The sequence below is a fragment of the Pteronotus mesoamericanus genome, unplaced genomic scaffold (genome assembly GCF_021234165.1).
Source record: "Pteronotus mesoamericanus isolate MK-2021 breed Mesoamerican mustached bat unplaced genomic scaffold, CSHL_Meso_final scaffold_1186, whole genome shotgun sequence".
NCBI classification, from domain to species: Eukaryota; Metazoa; Chordata; class Mammalia; order Chiroptera; family Mormoopidae; genus Pteronotus; species Pteronotus mesoamericanus.
In genome coordinates, this window is record NW_026555302.1 from 1,270,745 (window position 1) to 1,295,000 (window position 24,256).

At 45.2% G+C, this 24,256-nt stretch overlaps 1 protein-coding gene across 4 annotated transcripts in view; it reads left to right on the forward strand.

Moving 5' to 3' along the window:
- Positions 1-1,048: 1,048 nt before the first annotated feature.
- PROX1 (prospero homeobox 1) overlaps positions 1,049-24,256 on the forward strand; it is a 56,130-nt gene continuing 32,922 nt past the window's right edge. Inside the window, exons 1-4 of one of the 4 annotated variants that reach the window (XM_054587632.1) lie at positions 1,049-1,084; positions 6,136-6,241; positions 14,025-15,816; positions 22,622-22,729. In XM_054587632.1, the coding sequence (XP_054443607.1) occupies positions 14,092-15,816; positions 22,622-22,729 (1,833 nt within the window). In that variant the 5' untranslated portion in view covers positions 1,049-1,084; positions 6,136-6,241; positions 14,025-14,091. Of the gene's footprint in view, positions 1,085-2,277; positions 2,325-5,744; positions 6,010-6,135; positions 6,242-6,618; positions 6,828-14,024; positions 15,817-22,621; positions 22,730-24,256 lie in introns of those variants that run through there. The other 3 variants (XM_054587633.1, XM_054587631.1, XM_054587634.1) reach the window with 3 other exon arrangements.

A 24,256-nucleotide genomic window follows, 5' to 3' on the forward strand; every position in this document is an offset into this window, starting at 1 on the left:
TTTGATCTCAAAATGATGACAAACAGACACTTAAATACTTCATAAAAGAAATATTACCAGAAAAATTATAGAAATCTGGCTTTCAACTTTGTCTTGCTCTAATTTAAACAAAATGCAACTTTTCAGTCACTCCCCTCCACCCCACCCCACCCCACCCACCCACCCAAATATATCCGACCTGGGAGCTTCTTTCTCTGTTCCCCCTGTGCCTGGCCTTCGCCTATATATTTCTAACCTGCTGGTCATCCTGAATAAAAGCCTGGAAATATGGGCAGCAGGGATAACTTAAGCCCCACAGCCCCTGAAAACAGAGAGCACCTCCTGCGAATTCGCACCCTTGGCTTGAAAGACCAAAGAAAGGGAAACAGGGAATAACGGCCAAGAAAGGTGGGGGCGGGGGGGGGTTGTCTGGGCGGAAGATGTACATCCTTTAAAAGGTCCCGCCCTTCTTGAGGTCCCGGGAGAGCCCCAACTCTCGGGCTGAACGCATCAGCCAGCTGTGGGCGCCACCGCCCCACAGCAACAGGAGGGCGGCGGGGGAGGGGAGGCTGCGGGGCAGCGCGGGCCCGGCAGCATCCGATGTTCCCCAGCTCCGCGCCGCACCGGGAGCAGGTGGCTGCCCTTTGCGCCCGGCGTACGCCGAGCCCAGGCCAGCTGAGCACTGTTGCAAAGCCTGCGGCGGTCGGGGAGGAAACAGGGGACGCAGGGCGCAGACTTGGCAAGAGGGACCCCAAGGGCCGCAGGAGCAGGGTGGGCGTGCCCCTCCTCTCGGAGCGCGGCGCGACCGCAGTAGCACCGCGCTTTCGCCCTCTCTGCGTCCAGAGGCCGCGACACCTAGTGCGGGGCCGCAGCGTGGAAGGAGGGGCGGCGGTGGGCGGGGGTGGGGGGGGGGAGACCCGGAGGAAGCTGCTGGCAAGTCAGCCCCGCTCCGCGCAGGGCCAGGAGAAGAGACTCCCAGCCTTCCCTCCAACCCCGAAACTTTTCCAACGCACGCAGGCGTATTCCTCACGGGTTTCGGCGGCTGCCAGTCGCCATCAGGGAGGAGGCTCGGCCAACAAACACGTCCCCCAGCACACGTGCGGAGGTACACAGGCACACCGGGAGGGACTGGGCCTCTGGGGAGGTGGCTGAGGGCGTGATGGCAGCAGGCGACTTCACAGCCGAAAGGGGCTCCCCGCGCGCGAGAACCAGTGGTTAAAAACCTGCAAAAGCTCGGAAGTGTAGCGGTGCCCCAGGCTGTGCGTAACTTTGCCCACTGCGCCCCCGCGTGCAAAGGCGTCCCCGCGCACTCACACCCTCACCCACCCCACTCTAGGTTGCGGCCCGAGCCTGCTTTTGTATTTCTGTGACAGTGAACGATATGCTAATTAGAGCCAAGAGGGAGGGGTGTAAATTGCGTAAATTTCGCTACCTGGCACCCCCAGTTACCGAGAGAGAATGTCCCGTTCTCCCCGAAAGCGTACCCTCCGCTTCTCTTGGCCCTTCGGTCTCCAGCTTCTTCACTACCGTGGACTGAAGAAGATAAAGCACACCAGATCGATGTGCATTTTTTAAAATTTTTTTCTGAGATTAAGACCTTTCCAAATCCTAGCCCTCAAAGAGCAGAGTAGGGTTGGAGAAAGGCACGTTATTTCGGGGGGCAGCAGCACCCCTCGCAAGGCGCGCGCACGGCCTGGCAGGCGCCTCGCCGGGCTCCGCGCGGCCGGGCGGAGTGGCTGGATTATGTAAGTAACAGCCCTCCATGTGCTCACCGCCATCTGTTAATATCTTGATATTGGAAAGTTCGGTGCCTGAGGCAAAGCCAGGGTTGGCGGCGCGGAGCTCCCAGCCTTCTCTTTTCTACTCCAGGGCAAAGAATGTACCTCCCTTTGATTGTTTTTGCCCCTTCCATAAAATCAAGTAATAGTTTGCCCCTTCGGTCTCTGACACCGGTCCCCTCTCCCCAAGGGCGGTGCTTGTCGGGGAGGAGTGATCTGCTTCGAGGTCACTGTACAGGAGTGAATCCTTTCGATGAATTAGTATTTTTATGACAGTTCTAGGTTGTTTTTGGCTCCTTGTAGTGGACTATTTATTGGGGTGGGGGCTCTATTAGTTTTAAAAATTACTTTTTCTGCCGGCGCCCTGACCCCAAATTCTTGTAAAGGTTATATTTCACCTTCTTTGGAGTGATTCGCCTCTGTTTACTTTGAAAGCTGTTGGTTAAACAAACATCACTCGGGAGGCTTCTAAGCAGTGGGGTTCCCAGGAGAGAAACGCGCAGCTGCTATTGCTACTGATCTTGTGGCATTTCACTCCTCCCCTTCAGACCTTCTGAACAAATTCAGGTTGGGCTTGGCGTCACACTGGGCACAGGGGCAGGAGGGGTTGTGGGGGAGAGAGAAATATGGAGGTCAGTCAGTCTGCCTCTGGATGGCCTGAAGCAGGCCGGCCTGCACCCTGGCGTTGGTCTTTCTTTCTTTCTCTTTCCCTATTCAGGATGGTGGTGGTAGTGTTTGGCCGATGGTGTTTGTGTGTGTGTCTGGGCAGGATCTCCAGCAATTTTCTTCCGAAATCTATGCCCACGTTTGTCTCTTAACTGGATCTGGTTGAAATTGCCAGAATTGGTTTGGTTAGGACCTGATGACAGTTGTGTAAATTACTTAGAGCAGTCTTCCCTGCGACCCACCTAACGGCTTTAAGAAAGAAGGGGTGGGGGCGGGATTCACCCAGGAAGTATCTGGGCGAACTGTGTTTAACTCAGAACCAGACGCACAAATGATTACAGCAAGTTTGACTAAGAACACACAAATCAGCCTTCAGTTGAATAAGTAAACGCAGCTTGCATGGATGGGGTTTGTTGGAAGACCTGTCAGAATTTGGGTTAACTTTTAAGTTACTGGGGTTGTATTGGCAGTTGGGCGGAGGAAGGGATTGACCCCTAGGTTTGTCCACTGGTTTCAGAGATGGAGCCAATATCAAGGCGAGTTGTGGTCTCCGAGCTGACTGATCGTTTCTCGCCTATCAGAAAACAAAACCGGGAGTCTTCCGAGATACTTGCTCCAGGGCAGCTCGAGACCTCGGAGAGCGCCTCAGCTCTGGCAGGAGAGGTTGGCCAAGAGCCTGGCTTGCTTGTCGTCCCGACAGTAGGGGACAGGACAGGGCCCCGAATACGCAGCTCACAGAGCTGGGCTGAGGACCGAGCTCGCCCGCCCGGCGTTGCGCGCGCTCCTATTTCAACCACCAGCTCCTCTGCGCCCTAAAGCGGGCTGCGAACTGCCGCAGCCGAGCGTGGCGAGCCGCGAGCCTCAGCCGCCAAGCCTGGGGTTAGGGGCGCTTCCTTGTTTGCCAAGCGGGTTACCCCGACTTCGACTCAGGGAATGACAAAGGACTTTTCCCCGCAGTCCGTTCCCGAGCATAGTGTGTGCAAAACGTGCATCCGAGCGCTCGGTGCAATTGACCTAAACTTGTGGGCTACAGTTCAAGCCATTCCTTCCAGAGTCTGAGTCTTTTTTCTCTCTCTCACTCTCTGCTTCCTTTCTTCCCTCTTCTTCCCCTCCTCCTTCCCTGCCCTCCTCCCTTTTAAATGTCAAGCTGAGCAGATGGTTTTAAGGTGTGGAGGGCATATATCCTTTGCTCCTACCAGTTTATGCGTGTGCTGGCTCAACCATGTACACACGGGGATCCTTCAAGAAAATCATGGGAGGAAAAAGAAGAAAGGCACTTTCCTTGACCCAAATTTCCCTGCTCAATGCACCCGCTTACCTCGAAAGGACCCAACCAATAGAAACACTATCCCATACTGCATCTTATGGGCACATTGATAGATTACTTCTGTTCCCAGCCTAAATAGTCACGTCTCGATGAGAACACTTGATATGATCAGTAGCCCAGAATCGGATCACTGGGGGCGTGAGTGGCGTTTGCCCGCGTCTGTGTTGTTTCAGTCATGGGGTGCAGGGAGTGTCTGAGGGCTGCCAGTCGGAAGAAATGGACACTGGGGGTGCTCAAGCAAGTCTCTTTTTCTTGTCCTGGACACCTAACCTGGCCGGCCTGATTTTTTTTCTTTCTTTTCAATGTGTGAATCCCTTGCCAAAAGTTTCCTACAGGGTATAGAGTTGGACGTTATCATTGCTATCATTCAAAGAGAAGACTTCTTCACAGTTTGATGACTTTGAGGCTGAAATGCTCCATGTCCTGGGAAAGGTGTGCGTGTGCTTGCAGAAACTGGTGGTTGTTTTCGGCCCGTGTGCTTGTAACACGCCTCATAAACACCCTGTTGTCACAGTCGCAACATGATTCAACCTTTGATCTAACTAAATTTGAGGGACACATGAAAAATACTTTTCCTCGCCCTACCTAAGAAAATGAGTGTCTAATCATGTAGCTGTGAACGTTTTTGCTTCGCAGCCCTGCAAGCCCTAGCTTTTGTAGGACCTTTAAGTCTTAAACTCGGTCGCTTTATTAAAAGCCGGTTACTGTGCAGGGAGGAAGAGATGGTGTAGCTGCCGTTCTAGCTGTGGGGCTGGAGGCTCCCTCCTCAGCATTTGTAACTTGCAAACCCCAAGGAGCTCTTAAGAGCCCTGTAGCCTAAAGAAATCTTGCTGGTTATTTTTCATCCAACATGTGTCAAACCAAAGTGAATTTTCTGTGGCTTTATTTCGAAGTCTGAAATTAAGCACTTGCAATTACTTACCTAGTACATTTTAAAGTTTGTCACTCAGGCTTTTAACTGTGTAAATCCTGTTTGAAACCTATATTTTTGGTTCTTGTGGGGTGAATGAGCGAGGGACCATTGGGAAGTAACGTTTATGAACATTTTCTTTAAGGCTGCTGTCCCTACCATGCAAACAAGGGTTCTTCTTTTAAGTAATTTTCTCGGGAGGTTGACTGGAGTTAAGTCAATGCTGGTCTTCCGATGCCAGATGCAGCGGAGCCGGTGCGGGAAACCTCTGGCATTTATTCTTCAACCCCAAACCTTACCTGGTATCTTAGTGCCCACCTCCCCTTTAAAATTCTGCAAGAGTGACATGTATTTTTGATACTACCTATGATCATTTTAAAAGTGGAATGATTTAAGGATCCCCACTCCTTCCTCCTATACCATCCCACCCCTTAAAAAAAAAAACAAACACCACTTTTTCTCCAGTACACTTTTCCGTGCCTTCCTTCACTCAAGTCCGAGGAGCACTGGCTCGCTCGGCCACTGGGCAAACTCGATCAGCCGTATCTGGGAAACGAAGGAGAAAAAGGGGACCTGCGTCCTGGAAGAGCGAGCGCGAGCCCAGCGCCGCGCGCGCCGGCTCCCGCTTTGCAGAGCGCCCGCAGATGGCTCGCTCCGGCCGGGCGCGGCGATTCGGTGGCCCCGAAGCAGGGGCAGGGCGGGGATTGGGGTGGGGGCCGGGGATGGAGGCGGGGGAGGAGGAGCGCGGGTCCCCGCTCCCCTCCTCTTTTCCCAGCCCCTCACCCCCACCCCTTTTATATATTTTTTTTCCTCCCAAGTTCTCTTGCCTCGCTATCCCCCCTTGAATCCGAAGGCGCCTCGCGATTGGGTGCTGGGGCCGGGTACGTCAGTGAGACTGTGACGTGCAGTCTTCCTGTTTCCTTCAGCTGTGTCTTAAAGTAAATCTTGTTGTGGAGCGCAGCCCTCAGCTGAGGGAGCGCGCTGAAATCGTACACCCGCGCAGCCGGGCGAGCGGAGCGGCGCAAAAGAGCTCCGCCGGGCCCGCCGCTCCCGCCCCGCGCCGCGGCTCCCCGCGCCGCCCCGCTCTCTCTCCTCCCTTCTCCTCTCCTGCTCCCTTCTCCGGGCTTCTCCGCGCTCCGCTTTCTTCTCTTCTCTTCTCCCCCTTGCTCCTCTCCCCGCCCTCTTCGCTCTCGCCCCGCTCGCTCGCTCGCTGTCGTCCAGACTCACCGTCCCTGGTCCAATTATCATATTCATCACCCGCAAGATATTAGCGGGTGTGAGCGCGCGCGGGTTTTCCTCTCTGCCGGCAGGGGGAAAAAAAAAGGCTCAGTCCCCCTGCTCTGCACCGCGTAAGTATCTTCTGTCCCCTCGCCAGTCCCCTCCCCTTTTCCAGAATCACTTGTACTGGCTTGTTCTTGAATGGGAAGAAAAGAAGCTCCCATGACTTATACCCGTGTAAACATTTTCTTTTTCAGGAGGAAATGGTATTATTTAAATGAATCCTAATAAAATAGCCTCTCAACAGTTTCCGAGCAGGAGCCTCAGTGGAACTCAGCGCTCCGCTCCTCCCAGTTCCTAAGAGTAAGTGATCCGCTCGGCTTTTATTTCTTTCTCTTTCCTGCCAGTGGCGGGGGGTGGTGGCGGCGACGGGGGGAGGCTGATATTGCTGGACTTGTCGCTGATCTTGTCACCTTTTGTGTGCCGCGTCTGGGGTGTGCGGGGGCGTTTGCTGCCTTTCCTCTCTCGCCTGCCCTCTCTCTACTCAGGAGAGGGGACCGCGAGGGGGACAGGCTCGCTTTTTGTTCGTCTGGGTCCCCGCTTTCCGCCAAGCCTCATCCTTCCCATCTCCCCCGGTTAAAACTCCTGGGCTAGTCCCCACGTCCCTGCTCTTTGTCTAGTTTATTATAGCTGCCTTTCTCCCAGGCTCTTCCAATTTGCTTGTCATTTGCATACCTTTCACTTCTCCTTTTTAACCCCAGCGGAGAGCCAGAGAGGAGAGAGGCTGGGAGCGGGGAAGGGGGGCGCTCTGTTACTTTCCTCCCTTAAACGCTGTCGGAGCCGCAATGTTGAAATCGGGGTTGGAGCGGCGCAGAGATGGTCCGGGGCAGCGAGCGCGGCACCGCTCTCCCGAGCTCCAGGGAGCCTGGAGTAGGTCAAGTTGAGCGGGGTAAGGCGGCCCCGGGAACCTCAGGAGGTGGGGGGGCAGGGGGGCGGAGGGATTGGTGCCCCAGCGTTGCGGGAGGACGGGGAGATCGAGGTCGGGGCGGGGGGATGTTCTTGGGCAGCGGACTTGCAAGGCCGAGACTCTCTCAGTCATCGCTGGCAGTCTGTGGCGCTGGACTGCTTCGATCTTGTCTTGGCTGCGTGGTACCTACAGTTTTGCCCCAGTTTGGAGGACTGGGGAGGGGGGAGAGGAGAGGTGAAAGTAATTGTTACTGGACCGAATGGCGAGGAGGGCGGGAAGAGCTGCTATCTTGCCGGAACAGACAAGGAGCGGGGCGCGGGGTGGGGGGGCGGTTGGAGAAGAGACATCACCCAAAGTCCGGTTTAGCGAGTTGTTGGTTCCTCTGGTGTGGCAGCCGGTTACTCCTCCTGCTAAAACTGAACGCTGCCGGAGAGTTTGGATTTGGGAGGAGGGGGCGAGGAGGGAAAGGAAGAGGAGCTTTCGAGAGACTCGAGGTCTCAGGCCCCCTCTCAGCCCTTTGGAAGCTGAGACCTCCAGGGCGGCCGAGAAGAGAACCGGGAGGAGGGGTTGGGCGATAGCCTTAAATAGCCAAGGAGGCAGGTCGGAGTGTGAAACTGCTGCTGTTCTTGGCAGTCCAGAACCCTGCTCCGCCTGGGGGAAGGCTGGAAACTCACCTGCTTGTTTTAATTTTTCCAAGAAGGTCTGTGTTGTCTCCTTGAGCTTATAAAAACAGAGCAAGTACAGGATGGCCTTCTCTCAAAGTCAAGGCTAGAAGTTTCTTCTCTTGTGCTCTCCCCTACCCCCCTCTCTGTCTCTCTCTCTCCTCCCACCTATACCCTCCCTTACAAAAAAAAAAAAAAAAAGCATTTCCTTTCCTAAACTAGGTAGGCAGAGGTCTATTAGCAGAATGCGCATGAGCAGGGCCTGACAGGTGTGTTGTGTCAAGAAAGACAGGTGCAAATTTCCTCTGTGTCTGTGTGTGTCTGTACAGTTCCAGACCACAATGCATGCCCTGGGGTTGTAGAGATTTATGAATTTATGGTTGCCCTGGTTAATAGGATTGTCCGGGCTAATGGGAATGGGCTGTTGTTATGCTTTGAGCCCTGCCATGTGAGTTCTTTGGTTGAGGGTAGGGGACAAGTTGTTATGTGTTTGTTTATTTTTCTTAAGGATGTTGGCAGGCTGCTGCTGAGGCTGTGTCTCGGGCTCCTGCCTGCCAGGCGCTCTCAGTACCCCCACTTCAGGCAGCAGGTGGAGGGAGATTGACTTTCTCTTTGCTTCCGTCCAGTTTATGTCTATCTCCCAGGTCGGGGAGGGGGGGGAGCTGTCTTTTGTGTGTGTGTATTTTGGACAGCCGTGGGTGGTGTGTGTAACTGCCAAGAATACCAAAGTCAGTTTGAAAGTGTTACTGTTCATAAAGCTTATCTTTTTAGCGTGCTTTCTCTCTGCCCAGAAAGAATAGGTATGTGCAATAAACTCTTTCAAGTCATATGTTAAATATTCTCATAAAGTCGAATGAGCCTGTCATTGTACCAGACATGTGCCAGATGTTCTAGTTATTACTTTGATGGGGAAGGAAAATCTCAAGTACGTGAGAGGTAACTGTGCTTTTCTATTCGATGCAAGATGCGGGTAGTCAGTTCTATGGAGAGTTTCTTGCAAGAACTTCTGAGTATTTTCAAAATGAAATGGGCTGTGTGTGGTGAGGAAGCAAAAGGGGAATATTCAGGTTAACCTGTCCATACAGCATAACATGGCTATGTTTACATAATGGTAAATTAGACAAAAGTAAGGGTTGTGGCTTAATGTATGAGGGAAGATGTTGAGAATTCAATGCAAGCACTGTATCTGGATTCTTATCACTTGATCTTGTACATTTTTCTTTCTATAGGCTGCTTCTTGAGTTGCATAGAATTAGGTTGGATGGTTTTTGTTGGTTGGTTTTGTTGCTTGGGTGACGATCATTTCATGAAAATAAGACAATATGTGTTATTTATTCCTTAGACTTAAAGATCAAAGTTTTCCTCCAACACTTTCCTTGGATGCTTTTGAAGTTCTTTCATAATTAAAATGTCATCTGTGGATATGTTCTTTTGCTTATTTTTAATAGGGGTTATCTATGCTTGGGACTTACTGATATTTTTATGTATCCATTATGCAGAATTCTGTTTAGTTTAATCACCACCTTGTGGGAAAAAAAGTCATGCATACATAACACGCATCTTTGTTCCTACTTTATCCTCTGCATTGGTCCTCTGCAAGTGGCACTTGCAATTTTAAAACATAACCTAGCTGCCAGGCTTGACGTTTATTTGTTCAAAGGGCACATAGGCCCTTTTTCCCTTACCTTCTTATATCATTTCAGAAATCATCTTGCATTTGCAACTGCTAATATAAGAAATGTTTCAGGCTCAGGATTAACAAAAGAAATTACAAAATGTTACTGGTTTTATAATATGAAGATGGATTGTGCATGATACGTTATTATAGGATTTTAATTAAGCACCTGTATAAATTGGTAAGGACATATACATTAGGAATTTCTCAAACCATATTGCCTAGTGTATTCTAAAGCTTCAGAGGACATTTAGAGTATTTCAAATTTCAAGAAACAGGAAAAAAAGTGTTTTTTCTTGATATTATTTCTCTGATTTACTAATTTGATGAATTATGATTTTTTAAATAAGTAGAAATGAATAATTTAGGCATGTGTAAGAAAATGTTCTGTGCTTATTTAGCTGGTGAAAAGCATATGGAATTTTTGATAGGATGGAGGACTTTTTAATGAAATGGTTATGATTTGAGAACTCTATTCTGATAGGAAATTTTTAAATCTAATAAAAGACTTCGACAGTACAGTCTTAGTTAATTTAAATATTAGCTTAACGTCAAGTAAATTCTTCAAATTAAAAATCAAAGGTTCTCTTTACCTGATAGTGGGCAGAAACACCTCCAAAGGAAAAGTTGCTAATTAACAAAAATGAACTCTTGAATATAGTGAAGGGGACAGCTTAGTGATTTGGGTAGGTGGGTCGGGGGAGTTATCCAAATCAAATCATCGGATTTTCCCCCCTTGAATTACTGATTTCCAGATCAATTTATTAATGCGATTCCATTGGAAATTTCATAACCAGGTTGATCTGAGTAGATCAGAGGCCTATTCAAAGGTTGTTTTCTGAAGGAAGTAAAGGGTAAGCTTGAGCAATTTCTTCAAAAAATTTTATCAACAAAGACAGATAATCTAAATAATCCAACCAGGAAACTATGCCAACCTTACACTTCCTCTGTCTCATAAAAGATTTGTCTGAACTATCTGGATAATTACTGTAATGAAACACCTCTTTGTCCCAAATCTGGACTCCACTGAGATGCATAAAAGTTGCACTACCCTCCCCCAAATCAGTTCTTTATTAAAGTAAGAGCACTCAGCCGCTTTCTACTTCACACTGGAGTGTTCCTTCAAAACTCTTCGCTGAAAATTCTTTCCTGCTAACATCAAGTCATCAGCTTCCTTAGGATTATGTTAAATAGAAGATGAGATAATTCCAATTTTAATTAAGAATCTTTGGAGTAGTTAAAATCTGACTTGATGGTACCTGGATGTCTGTTCTTAAATTTTTCTGGGAGGAGTCTGCTATGCTGAGATATCTGTTGCATAGGGATTTTTTAGAGCATTTGTGTAGTTAGATCCCAAATGGTGCAACAAAAATATTTAATATTGAAAATTATTCTCTATAGATTTTCGCAGTAATTATAAAGGAGTTTACAAGGGTAGAATATGTGTATCTGATCAATAATACATTTGGATTCAAATTCAACATCAGTATTTTTCTGTATACTTGCTGATATTGATGCTCATCTATGCTGATTAAGAGGCTTCATGTTGCTTGGTTAAACTCAAAATTAATGCTAAAATTCAGACAAGAAGACAATAATGCTGGGGAAATAGTAGGCAGTAGGAAAAGAGGAAGACCAGACACGAGGTGGATTGACTCGATCAGAGAAGCTGTAGGCGAGAGTCTACAGGGGCAGAGCAGGGCTTTCGAGGACTGGACGTTGCGGACATCACTCATTCATGGGGTGGCCAGGAGTCGGAGCCGACTCACCGGCACATGGCACACACAAAAATCAATAGTAATTGTAGCTGAAACATTCTGGCTTAGTACACACGTTGAGAAATAAAGCACTTTTTAAAATCTTCACGGATAGGACAATATCAAAGTTAAAGTCATTCCGTAGCATCCTCTGAATTCTGAATTGAGAAATCATGGAAGTGCTTTCAAAGTGTGTTCAAGCTACTTAATTTGCATTATAGTCATCTAACAGTGTGTTTTCTTAGGTGGTAAGCACATTTACACATATATCTGGTTTATGAAATATTATGCTAGTATAATACTGTCAACCAGTTATAATTACTTAATCTTGTCTGTAGCCTCCATGGGTTATAAGTCCTATGTGCACTAGTACCTTTATTTCTAAGTTTAGGTCTAAGCTCTATGGAGAGATATATTTCTTCATGCCTATTAATACAATGCCTTGTCTTGCCGGATTATATAATTTTTCCTATTTGTTTCATCCTATTTATTATGTCTCAGCTGGACATCTTACAACAAGACCTAAAAGTAATTCAATTCTCTTAGCCCACAACGGAAACGGATCATTATTTAATCTCAAAACGCTGACTGGTTGAAAGAGAATTGCAAAAACCAGAGTAGTTTGGTGAATTTGGAGGAAGTCACAGGAGACTGTTTTTAAAAAGACCCAGCAAGCCCTGAAGATATCACTTCTTTCTGCCTTAGGAGGAGCAAGGCCCTCCTCCTGGCTCCGGCCTGAGGCAGGGATGCAGCTCTTGATCCCTAGGCTAGAGGAGAAGCGCAGTTGACGCAGAGGTAGATGGCAGTCAGGAAGGGAAGGATGCCTGGGGATGACCTTGTGCTCGTCTCTGACACAGCCTGTCGTTACTGAGCCTCTGTGGCAGAGGTGCTCTTCCCAGAGCAAGGATGGGCAGGAGGAAAATCCAGTTTGGGCATGAGGATGACCAGGGGGGTGAAAAACACTGCAGAAAGTTCGTTCCATGTTTTCACTGGAGAGCTGTGTGATTTCCAGGTGATATTAATGAGAAAAAGATTTGTACACAAACAGAACAGGTAAACATTTAAAATAATGGCAGTGAACTCTGTTTGGGGAAAGCTGACATGCATGTAAAAAAAGACCTCTCCCTCCATATGCAAGTCTTTCTCAGCTTGGCAATAATTCATCTTTTTTCTTGTTTGTTTCAGTCTTTCCTTTTTTCCCCTCTCACCTGACAGCTACACCTGATTTATCAGATCTAATATGTTAGTGAAAGATTTGTCATTGCATTTTTGTATTCCTGAAACCAATTTTATTACTCATGTGTGAGGGCTCGCGATTATTCCAAATTCGATTTTGAACCCAATGTTGAAGTTATTAAGGTCTGTTTCCATTCTACAGTCAGGACATTTTATCCTGAGGCATATAAAAAGTATTTTATTCTCAAGCATACAAAAAATATATTTAAAGAGGCATCATACTGCTTCTGTGATACTCTAAAACAGGCTCTTTTAAAATCTATTTTCCTACAGAAAGCAGGAGCAAGGACTGCATGATGAAATCTTTCTCACTTAAAAAAAAAATACACGCTGCCATCTAAGCGCTGAGCATTTTCTTGATTTTTACAGGTTATTTCATGCTGAAATTATGCCTATTTGCATGGATAGTCATTCTTTAAAACTAGCCACAGATGCAGTCCTAGGGAGCACGTAGATGTTTTTACAGGTGAACCGAAAGAGATGGGAGCCGTTCCAAACACTCTGCACGCTGCCTTTGGCAATCGACCCTGTTATTGTGAAGATGTGCTCTGTTAAGCAAACGCGAAGTTTAATATTAGATAAACCCTGGGTGAAAAAAATATTCTCATTTTCTTCATAAAATGTTAATTGTAAGCAAAAAAGATGTGACATCTTCTATTTATGCCAAATTTGGGCTTAGCATCACTAGTTAATAAGTCACAAAATATGTCAAGTGCCTTTTAGAAAAATGCAAGCAAGGATGATCTCTTTCTGTTGTGTTCCCAAGAAACAATGGAAGTTCATACGCAGAGAAGGCATTTCCTTTCCTCACATAAATTGGAGTGAGGTGATTTTCTTTCTTCATACATCTTTTTTGTCTTCTTTCCTGTTTGTTTCTTAAATCTAGCTTATGAAATAAGATTCACAAGTGGCATATGTTAAAGAGTTTCTTTAAGCATGTAAAGTATTATTTTGGCAGATTTTAACAGAAGAAAACTAGTCCTGAAGATGTATTTATTTGTGTCTAACTTTATTGATTTTTAAAACCTAACAATGTTGTTCTTTTGCAGTGAGTTTAACTTTATCATAATTTGTCATCAGAAAGACATCATGAAAATTAATAAATATTCTCATACTTACATTAAAAAACCCAACAGATACCATCTTCAAAAGTGATTTTACAGTAAAAAGGCATATCTATACTAAATAAGCAGACTTGTAATATGAGTATTTTTGCATATATTTCAATGTTAAATCAACCATTTATGTTGGAAAGATGCTGATGGGGTGTCCTCCTTTCAATTTCACATGTGACAAAAATATTTTAAAATTCAGCGATGAAGGGTATGTTTTCAATATTTGCATTTGTTTTTAGAGTCCTTTCCCTTCCATAGCCTTAAAACCATAATAATTTTAATGCAGAAATGGAATTTTACATCCAAATTTCACACAGCCTCAAAATTTAACCCTATTTCTTAAGTATAGCCCACTTTCCTCCTCTTTCATAATGTGAATCTCAATGCCCAAAATTTAATCAATTGGTTGTCAGAGGCTGTGTACTTATAATCTACTGTTTCTTCTGAAGATAAACAGTATCATTTTAGGCATTTGTGAAAGAGAATCATATTACTGGTGCTTAAGCAGTTTTTGCTTTTTTTTTTTTTTTTTAATCTTAATCCATCTTAAACCAGTGGAGCAGAAATATTTAAAAATGTTTCATTTCAAGCAGAGTGCATAATAAATTGCAATAATTGTAATGTGCCATAAATCCCAGAGCCTATGCATTTTGCATTTGATTCAGGATTGAGGTCAGGAAATTTGGAGAAATTTAAAGAAAATGATTCATCAGTCCTTTTGTTCTGTTGGCCAGGGTCCCGGGATTCTTGAGCTGTGCCCAGCTGACGAGCTTTTGAAGATGGCACAATAACTGTCCAGTGATGCCTGACCATGACAGCACAGCCCTCTTAAGCCGGCAAACCAAGAGGAGAAGAGTTGACATTGGAGTGAAAAGGACGGTAGGGACAGCATCTGCATTTTTTGCTAAGGCAAGAGCAACGTTGTTTAGTACCATGAATCCCCAAGGTTCCGAGCAGGATGTTGAGTATTCAGTGGTGCAGCATGCAGATGGGGAAAAGTCAAATGTACTCCGCAAGCTGCTGAAGAGGGCGAACTCGTATGAAGATGCCATGATGCCTTTTCCAGGAGCAACCATAATTTCCCAGCTGTTGAAAAATAACATGAACAAAAACGGTGGCACGGAGCCCAGTTTCCAAGCCAGCGGTCTCTCTAGTACAGGCTCCGAAGTACATCAGGAGGATATATGCAGCAACTCTTCAAGAGACAGCCCCCCAGAGTGTCTTTCCCCTTTTGGCAGGCCTACTATGAGCCAGTTTGATATGGATCGCTTATGTGATGAGCACCTGAGAGCAAAGCGCGCCCGGGTTGAGAATATAATTCGGGGTATGAGCCATTCCCCCAGTGTGGCATTAAGGGGCAATGAAAATGAAAGAGAGATGGCCCCGCAGTCTGTGAGTCCCCGAGAAAGTTACCGAGAAAACAAACGCAAGCAAAAGCTGCCCCAGCAGCAGCAACAGAGTTTCCAGCAGCTGGTTTCAGCCCGAAAAGAACAGAAGCGAGAGGAGCGCCGACAGCTGAAACAGCAGCTGGAGGACATGCAGAAACAGCTGCGCCAGCTGCAGGAAAAGTTCTACCAAATCTATGACAGCACTGATTCTGAAAATGATGAAGATGGTAACCTGTCTGAAGACAGCATGCGCTCGGAGATTCTGGAGGCCAGGGCCCAGGACTCCGTGGGGAGGTCAGATAACGAGATGTGCGAGCTGGACCCAGGACAGTTCATTGACCGCGCCCGGGCCCTGATCAGGGAGCAGGAAATGGCTGAAAACAAGCCCAAGCGAGAAGGCAGCAACAAAGAGAGAGACCACGCGCCAAACTCCTTGCAACCAGAAGGCAAACATTTGGCCGAGACCTTGAAACAGGAACTGAACTCTGCCATGTCGCAGGTTGTGGACACGGTGGTCAAAGTCTTTTCGGCCAAGCCCTCCCGCCAGGTTCCTCAGGTCTTCCCCCCTCTCCAGATCCCCCAGGCCAGATTTGCAGTCAATGGGGAAAACCACAATTTCCACACCGCCAACCAGCGCCTGCAGTGTTTTGGCGACGTCATCATTCCGAACCCCTTGGACACCTTTGGCAACGTGCAAATGCCCAGTTCCACAGACCAGACAGAAGCACTGCCCCTGGTTGTCCGCAAAAACTCATCTGACCAGTCTGCCTCCGGCGCCCCCGCTGGCGGCCACCACCAGCCCCTGCACCAGTCGCCTCTCTCTGCCACCGCAGGCTTCACCACGTCCACCTTCCGCCACCCCTTCCCCCTCCCCCTGATGGCCTACCCTTTTCAGAGTCCCTTAGGTGCTCCCTCTGGCTCCTTCTCGGGAAAGGACAGAGCGTCTCCTGAATCCTTAGACTTAACTAGGGAGACGACGAGTCTGAGGACCAAGATGTCATCCCACCACCTGAGCCACCACCCTTGTTCACCAGCACACCCACCCAGCACCGCGGAAGGGCTCTCCTTGTCGCTCATCAAGTCTGAGTGTGGCGATCTTCAAGACATGTCCGAAATCTCACCTTATTCGGGAAGTGCAATATCCTTTTCTTTCCCCCTCAGGGGAAACCAAACAAAATCGGCTTCCCAAAGGGTCAGGTTTACACATGTGTAGAATAATGTAGACTAGTATCTTCTTAAGAATGCAATGTTTTCTATTACTCCAAGTAATAAGCTTTTATCAACATGCCTGTGGCACTTCTGATGACACAAAACCTTCCCACTAAACCAACATCTTTGCAACTTTCACAAGTTGTGAATTGCCCCAAAGAGCTGGTATCTAATAGGTGCCTTTTCAGCGTTGTTTTTTCTGCTCTTCTTCCTGTATTATCTTTTTAGCTTCTTTAAAAAAAACCCAAAAAACAAAAACCAAGTCAGAGATGGAAAAATATCTCCCTGTCATACTGAATTCTAACAGATATGTACATTTTAAGAAATGGTAAGCTTTATAATGGAGCGAAGAGAAAAGTCCGTTTCAGATCCCTAAGATGCCCTGAGAAGAATCCTCCCTTGAAGTCGTGTTCAGGCCCCTGGGTCACGGAAAGAAGGCCCGATTCAGTCTGATGCAGAGCGCTGTCCTGGTGGGAGGAACGTGGGTGTCGGGGGGGAGTTGGATTCTCTCTTTAATCGTGAAGTGAGACACGTTTTTTTCCTAAAGGAAATACACAGGTACTGATTTATTCAGACGGCATCGGCCTCTCTCTCGTTCACCCAAGGTCTGTTCTTTGGGGCTGGTGCAGCTGCCTTCCATGCATGATTAACCTCTGTTCAGCCATACACAGAAATCTTTTGTCCTAACGTACACAAAGCAAATTATTTTGGAAAGCGAGAGAGCACAATTAAATATAAAACTCAGCTGTATTCGACTTAAAATGGCTCTTTTTATGACTCTTTTATATTTTGAACCTGACTTTGATGTAGAGATGCCAGTTATATTTTTTATTAGACCTGTCTTGAACTCCGGCTATTATTTTTAACCGATGATTTCTTTTTTTCTCTGTAAATTGGTCCTTGCAGTAAATTCTTAAAAATCTTGTGGTCGTTGGTGTTCTGGGGTAGTCGACTGGTAGCATTTGGGGGCAGGTAGTGGCATGTTTCTTTTATAATAAATTGCCAGATGGATATAAAATTTAGCAATTAAGTTGGCTGTTGCTAAATTGAGGATTTTGAGCAATCGTCTTGATGACTAGAAATTGGCATTTTAGTATCTAAGCCCACTCGGGAGGCCGCCACGTAAGTGCGAAATCTCAGCTCTGGTGGAAATGTGTTTGGCTAGGCAGTGAAGGTCATCCTTGTAGCCAAATCTTAGGCTATTGCTAAAGATTTCTGATAAGGTGAATGGGAGCCACTAGCATGAGACCCGCTTGGGCAGTTAAACACAGCCTCTTTCCATGGTGAGGAAGGAGAGAATCATGTCATGAGAGAATGCAAGAGCTATAGAAATAGAAACTGAGTTTTGGGTTGGCTGCAGACTTGACTTCTACCTTTCAAAGACCTCAGATTTCACTTGCCAGTTACGAATCAAAACCATGCCGAGCACCCTGCCTTACCCGTTATGAGCAGGTAGCAAACATTGGTCAGAATGATTGGAGTATAGCGGTTGGTGATGAGAAAGGCCAAGTAAGAAGAAGCAATAGCTTGAATTTTTTTTTTTTTTATGCTTTGCAAGAAGAGCATCTTCTGATGGTCAAACCAGGCTACTGTCCAAAGCCAAACTCCAGATCTCCTCAGAGATCTTTCACTCCATTTTGAAGCCGATAGTAGTAATAGTGGGTTCTCTCTCTCTCCCTCTCTCCCTCTCTCCCTCTCTCTCTCCCTCTCTCTCTCTCTCTCTCTCTCTCTCTCAAACACACACACACACGAAAGGGATATGCCTATTTTGGTGAATGTTTGAAGCCAGGTTTCAAAGTCTTCTAAGTTCATATTAAACTCTTTAAATCAAGGTGCCAAATCATGTTTTTGTATTAGACTTTTCATTGTAATTGCATGCGCGCGCGTGCGTGCATGTGTGTGTGTGTGTGTGTGTGTTTGAAAGTAAGTTGGGTTTTCTAGGATAAAAATCTTGTTGATTGTTTTAAGTGTTGGCCACGCTCATTGTTTCACCCTCTCTAAATCCCCCGAGGAATTTTAAGGATTTGAATGGAAAGAAGTTCCTTTTATTGCTACACATATCAAAGGCTTTAAAGAGAATATAGTTGCTGCTTCTTAAGATGAATAACTTCTCCTCTCTCCTACCAACATAAGATTCTATTCAGCAGCAATGGTTTGAAAGCACCTGTGTTCATATAAAATGTTAGTTGCTTATACCTGGAGGCATTTCTTTCCTGTAGCCAAAAAATTTGGGCCTCTTCTTGCAGTGATTACACTTCCCACCTTCTAGACTTCTGTGCTCTGTTTCCTTCTCTTTTCCCTCTACCACATCACACTTCTAACCATTTATCTCATTGATACATTATTTCTTAGGAAGAAGATAGGTAAGCAACCTTTCCTATAGTCCACATAATTCTGAAACCAGTGAGGATGTGAGTGTTTGTTGGGAAAATGGACCCCTCTCCATCCTCATATGGCTACAAGCTCTTCCCTGGATTTCACCGATGGTATGTAGGCAGAATTCTCAAGTGCTTAGTTTAAAGAAATCTGGGAATTACAGTGAGTGGTGTCTTACTTCAGTTTTAGGTGTATAAGCCCATATGAGAACCTGTTGTATAGTTACTCCTCGAAAAGATCAGTAGAAATGAGATGAAATGTTACCACTAAATCGTTATTATGTTTTTATTTTTAGATCATGGCTTTCCAAGTTGTAATATATAATTTATTTCTTAAGGAATAATTCCCACTCCAAAGGGCATCATCTGTTTCTCTGAACAGAGTAGCCAAGGACTACTGAGAACACCAGCTTATCTGATACCTCCATTTAAGTTCAGCACATTAAGCATATACGTGCTCTATAATAGAATGCACCACCTAGTTACCCCTTCTACTAGAAAGGAAATAGTGAATATGTGCATGTAAAACTGAAAGTCGGTGCACCTGTTTACGTCTTGGATTTTTAAAATGTGTTCAGTATCTTTGCAAATGAATCTATTTAATCAAATATTAAGTTTTATTCAAATCCCAAAAGAAACAGCCAGCCAATTGTTTTCCTTCGTGTTGTTCCTTGTCACTCATCCTCTTTGCATCTCAAGAAAAATAGCCTTGTAGAGGCCTCAGGCATTTGCATGCACCCAGTTAAAGCACAAGGGTAGCATTATGAGCCGTTAGGAAGTGCAGGTGAAGAAACTGAGCCTGCCCTCTGTGGCCACCAGCTTCCTTTCCTCGACTTTTTAGGGAGAATGTTAACAATACTTAAAGAAGTTTAGAAAGGAAAATAGTAATCTGAAACCAAAACCCACTGGAAAACATGGGTTAAAGCTGAATTTCTAAAATGTGAAATAATACATAGAAGTTGATCATTTTTAAGAAGCCTTGTGGGGCCATGATGGTTATATTAGCCAGAGGGAAACATGTATGTTAAAGGCTGAAAGACTCTGGGTTCCTACCATTATGAAGTAAATCAAAAAAAATATTCCTCCCCCGGGTTATGTTGAACTTCTTAGCGGAGCAACAATTACTTGCTCTATCACTTTCAGGCAATGAGACAATTTAGATCTCTTCTCCCCATTTAAGGTTTCCCAGGGGGCAAGCCTCTTAGACACATAGCACATCAGAGCAGAAGGAGAGAAGCGAAAATTCTTTGGGCTTCACAGTGGTTTAGAAAGTGTAAGTAAGCAGTCCCAGTGCGTTTGGTTGGAAAGGCAGCTTGTAAAATCTCCAGCCACAATTCAGAGCTCAATTAGAAAAGGAGAATTTTCTTCCTCCTGCCTTCGCAACCTATTATTCTCCCATTTGCCTTTTTGCTGCCTCTGCTGCTCCTCCCGCTGCTGCGTGTAGGTGAGGTTATATTGTGCTTGGTAAACAGACAACACGCAGAGTCTCGGGTTGTTTGAACACCGCTTTAGGTTCAGCTGTAGCACTCTACTTCTCTGATCTTTTATATTCCCGAGCAGATGTCTTTCATTAATTTATGGATTTATCATCTTTTCTTTTTTCCCTTTTTCTTTTTTCTTTTTTTTTTCTTTTTTTACACCTGGCAGCTGTCTCAAGTTTCAGCAGTTATTGTCTATTTTGCATTACACATAGAATTGAATGTCATCTGTCTTCACAAAGCTATGGCTAAGAGAATTGAGGCAAAGCCACATGAGCTGCCTGGACAGATCTTGTTTGCGTTCCATCCCCCCGCCCCCCACCCCCCTTTACCTCCTTAATATTTATTTGTGCTCATTTTCTTTCCTGGCCTTGAATGGGGCTTAGCTCGTGTTCAGTACAGCTGTATGTTTACTGAATCTATTCCATCATGAGTCATTGTGCGTGTGTAAGTATCCTGGAAACAGCTAGTGCTTTCTTGGAAGAACAGTTGCTTTTCAGCACAAGCACTTAAAAGGGAAATTAACCAATTGGTCAGTTCAGATTTATTTTGAGGAGGCAAAAAAAGGATTATCTAACTGTTGGCTTTTAAATGTTTCATTAGCTATTTTTAATAGTTTATTAGAAACATATATTTTATGGGAATTTTATCTCAATTACACGATGAGCGGGAGATAAAGATTCAGTCTGTGTTCCATTTCAACTGATCGATTCCAAGTATTACCAACAGGAAACGTTTCAAAGCAAAAACAGACTTGAGAAATCAAATCAGAATGATTTTTTATGAAATAAAAAGCCTCTGCATCCCCCAACAAAATAAGATGGATAGTTTGCCTTGTCTTTTAAGTAGAAAGAACTAAACCATCTTAGCAAAATGTTAATGTGTGGAAAGCTTCAGGAAGTTTCTGTGGCCCTATAATTGTCTGAGAACCACAGCAAAAAAAAAAAAAAAAAAAAAAAATTGTTTTTTATGAGACCAAATATTAAAAGAATTAGGACTTTTACCCACTCATAGTTAAATGTTCAAGGTTGTTTTCATGTAGCCGTCTGGAAAAAAAAAAAAAGATTAGAACCCAGATCTGAAAATGTTTGTCGAAGTTTGGACTTACCTAAAACTCTTATCACGAGGCAATAGGGGACAGCTTGCAACTATTATTTCACTTCCCCATTTGGACAGATGGTCCTGAAGTGTGCTGTGTTCCTTTAGTCTTCTCTATCTGTCTAATGGAGGTTACTGGAGGGCCTTTCAGCTCTTTCCTTGGCACAAAAAGTATGTCAGTCATAAATTATCGTCTTTGTAATCATTAAGGATCTCAAACAAAAACACAAGTTCGGTTAAGCTGCTTTGGCTTACAGATATAAAATCAAAATTTCTTGCTTCAGCGTTTATTTTCACTGGAGGAAAAAAAAAAAAAAAGCCCAGTATTTAACTCTTCTATTTACAAACCAAGGTGATCATTCCCAAATTTGCATGATATTAAAGGGAATGCTAATCACCTTCTCAGCAGCATATTTGGTTAAACACCCGGTTAGACCTAGTGAGAGCTTATCGATATTAATTTTATTATGCTTCCGTAGTAACTTTCTGGCGTTCCTCTCTTCTTAAAGATTGCTCGCGCCGCACTGGATGGAGGCATTTGGAAACCTTTCCCTTTCCTAAAGATCTGCGTTTATTTGACCTTTTTTTCACACAGTGTGAAATTTTTGTTGGGTTGTGAAGCACACATGCGCACGTGCGCACACACATGCACGTTTTCCTTATTTTTTCCTAATTTTTCCCAGACTCTCTTTTAAGAGAAAATCCTTAGAGAAGCTTCTAGGAAGGACCCTTAATTGACCTTGTGGGGGACCACATTGATTTTCTCCACGTGCATCTTCATTTCTGATAAATTATAAAGCCATTAATTTGCTGAGGAAATGGCAGGGCCAGGCTGTGGCACAGATGTGACCAGAGCCATCCCAGCTCCGAGTCTGCTGAGTGCCAAGAATCTGGGGGGGAATCAGGAAGCCTGGATTGTTATGGTTAGCCTCGCATTCCCTCGGGAACTGTTTTAGTTGCTGCTGTTTACAGATCTAAAAGGTAATGATGTTTCCAGATAAATAGGCCTTCTTATTTGGGGTAAGTGGCCATTTATTGATCTGCTAACCCACAGTTATTGATTCGTTAGCCCCAACCTCTGTGCTGCTCTCCAAGCAGTTAACTATATAAATCCAGGAAAGGCAAATTGTGTTTGGTTTTGTGAGATCTTTGCTCTCACAAAAGCGACACCCCCTCCCCAAAGCTACCCTTCCCCAAATTTAGCTATTATTTAAAAGGAAACCGTTAAAAGGATATACTAATAAGACAGGAAGAAAGTGACTCAAGACGCTCCATTACATTAGCACTAAAAGGTAAAACGCAAAGCTTGCCTAACAGTTTTCAAAATAATGCATTTGGTGTTTTCACGTACATTAGTGTAATAATTTGATGTAAACTGCAGAGCGTGGAGAGAAAAATAAACAGAACTGTCATTGTGAAGAAGAAAATACTGTCATGATAAGAGTTGTGTAGCACGTGTTGGGTGCATTTGTCTCCTTAGCAACAAGTGAACGTATAGATAGCGTAAGGGCCTCAGACAGGGGCCCTGTTTTGCCATCTTCACCACAAAGTAGTCAAGACTCTGCCACTAAATTGTGCATCCTCGCCATGGCATTTGACAGTTGCTGACAGGCAGTGGGCATTTCAAACCAGCAGCAGCAAGTCAGGGATGGATCCCGTGGTCTGTACCATTTACCTTCCAGAATTCCCACGGCTGCTTGGTGGGCCCCCAGACTCCTGGTGGTGAGGAGGCGCTTGGTCCTTGTGTTTAAAGCTATGTTTTCCTTAACCAATTGCATCCTACATGCAGGAAGGATTGTCACCCAATCACTTGAAAAAAGCAAAGCTCATGTTCTTTTATACTCGTTATCCCAGCTCCAATATGCTGAAGACCTACTTCTCCGACGTAAAGGTAGGGACATTTTGTATTATTAATTTTTTTTTTTCAGTTTCTTGATTGCATGTCATCGTGATTTGAACTCTTGGGAGTCGATGGAGATGAGTGTGGAGTCAGTTCATTGATACACCTGTGTCATATTGATTTAATGCCCTTGGCCTTCTGTCGAAAGCTGGGCCAAGCAAAGCCGCCCCCGGCATATTAAGACCACAGGACTGGTATTAATAAGTCACGTGATGTCCATGGTAGTCGGGGAAACTTAGCCTCTGCCTTTATATGTCTTAGTAACTTCTTGGAAGAAGTTTCAGCTGCTACTGAATGGATGTGCCTCAGAGAGTGTTTTTTTCCCCTCCTTTCAGCAACAGTAAACTGTTTCTGTTTTTATTTCTGTTACTTTCCCCATATTCGTGCTTATGAAAGCAAACTCGAGCACCTCTTTACCCCCCTGCCGAAAGGGAGCGTACATTGAAATTCTCTATGCAGTAGCTGCTTAAAAACAAAAGTGATGATTGTCTCTTATTTACAACTTAATTTGTTGTTGATGTAGAGTACACTGAGCATAAGGAGAATGAATAAAGTGACAGATTCAGGACACATTATTCAAATGAGGATATGAAAGCTGTCGGCCCTACAGCTGCAGCCTCCCTCATTCTACAGAATATGGGGACCTCCTGGTTCTGTGTGTGTGTGTGTGTCTCTGTGTGTGTCTGTGTGTGGCTTTTAAGTAATTGTCTGCATCAACTTGATGTTGTGTTAATCATCTGTAACTTTTTAAAACATAGATTGGGTTTTGATGATGATAATGACACGCATGGTGTCATTATCCAAGGATCTTGCTAAACATTACATTAGCTGAGATTAGTTTATTAGGGTTGGGTGCTTTCTTCCCCACCCTCCCCTTCCCACCCCCATATGCACCAGTTCTTATTTCTGTGCGAAAACACGCTCATTTCTCCGCACTCCTCTCTGTGCATCGTGTTTTGTGCCCGGTGCCCACGTTGCCTCATCGGCCCCCTTTTGCGGGCCAACTCATTTCGGTTTCCTTCACTGATGTTTTATTTGGCCCTATGAGAAAAGTTCTGTTTTCCCTCCTGTTTGCTTTGAATTGTGTATCAACTTCAGCCTTTTATCTTTCTCCTTCCCTGGCTGAGCTCCTTAAGTGGAAGGCATGTTTTCTCCTCATTCAGTGCCAACAAGCCGGACAGGATGGGGAAGGCAGTGCAAGGCAGTAACTCCATGGCTGGTTAGGAATCATCCACCGCAAAAAAGGCTGAGTGACACAGAAGGCCAGGAAAAGGGTTTGGACTTTGTAGGGGACCATCTAAAACAGACACGTTAAAGAGAATTGGTCACTTGGTTGAGGACCGGCCAGCTTCGAGAGCCTGGTGGAAGCTGGCAAAGTTTTCCAGAGAGCCCTCCCAATACCTCAGTTCTAGGAGGGAGGAGACAAAAGTGGTATTGTGCACACATGCGTGTCTGCGTGTGTGTGTGTGTGTCCGTGGGACCTCCTTCACTCCACTTAGCACAGCGATTTGCAGTGTT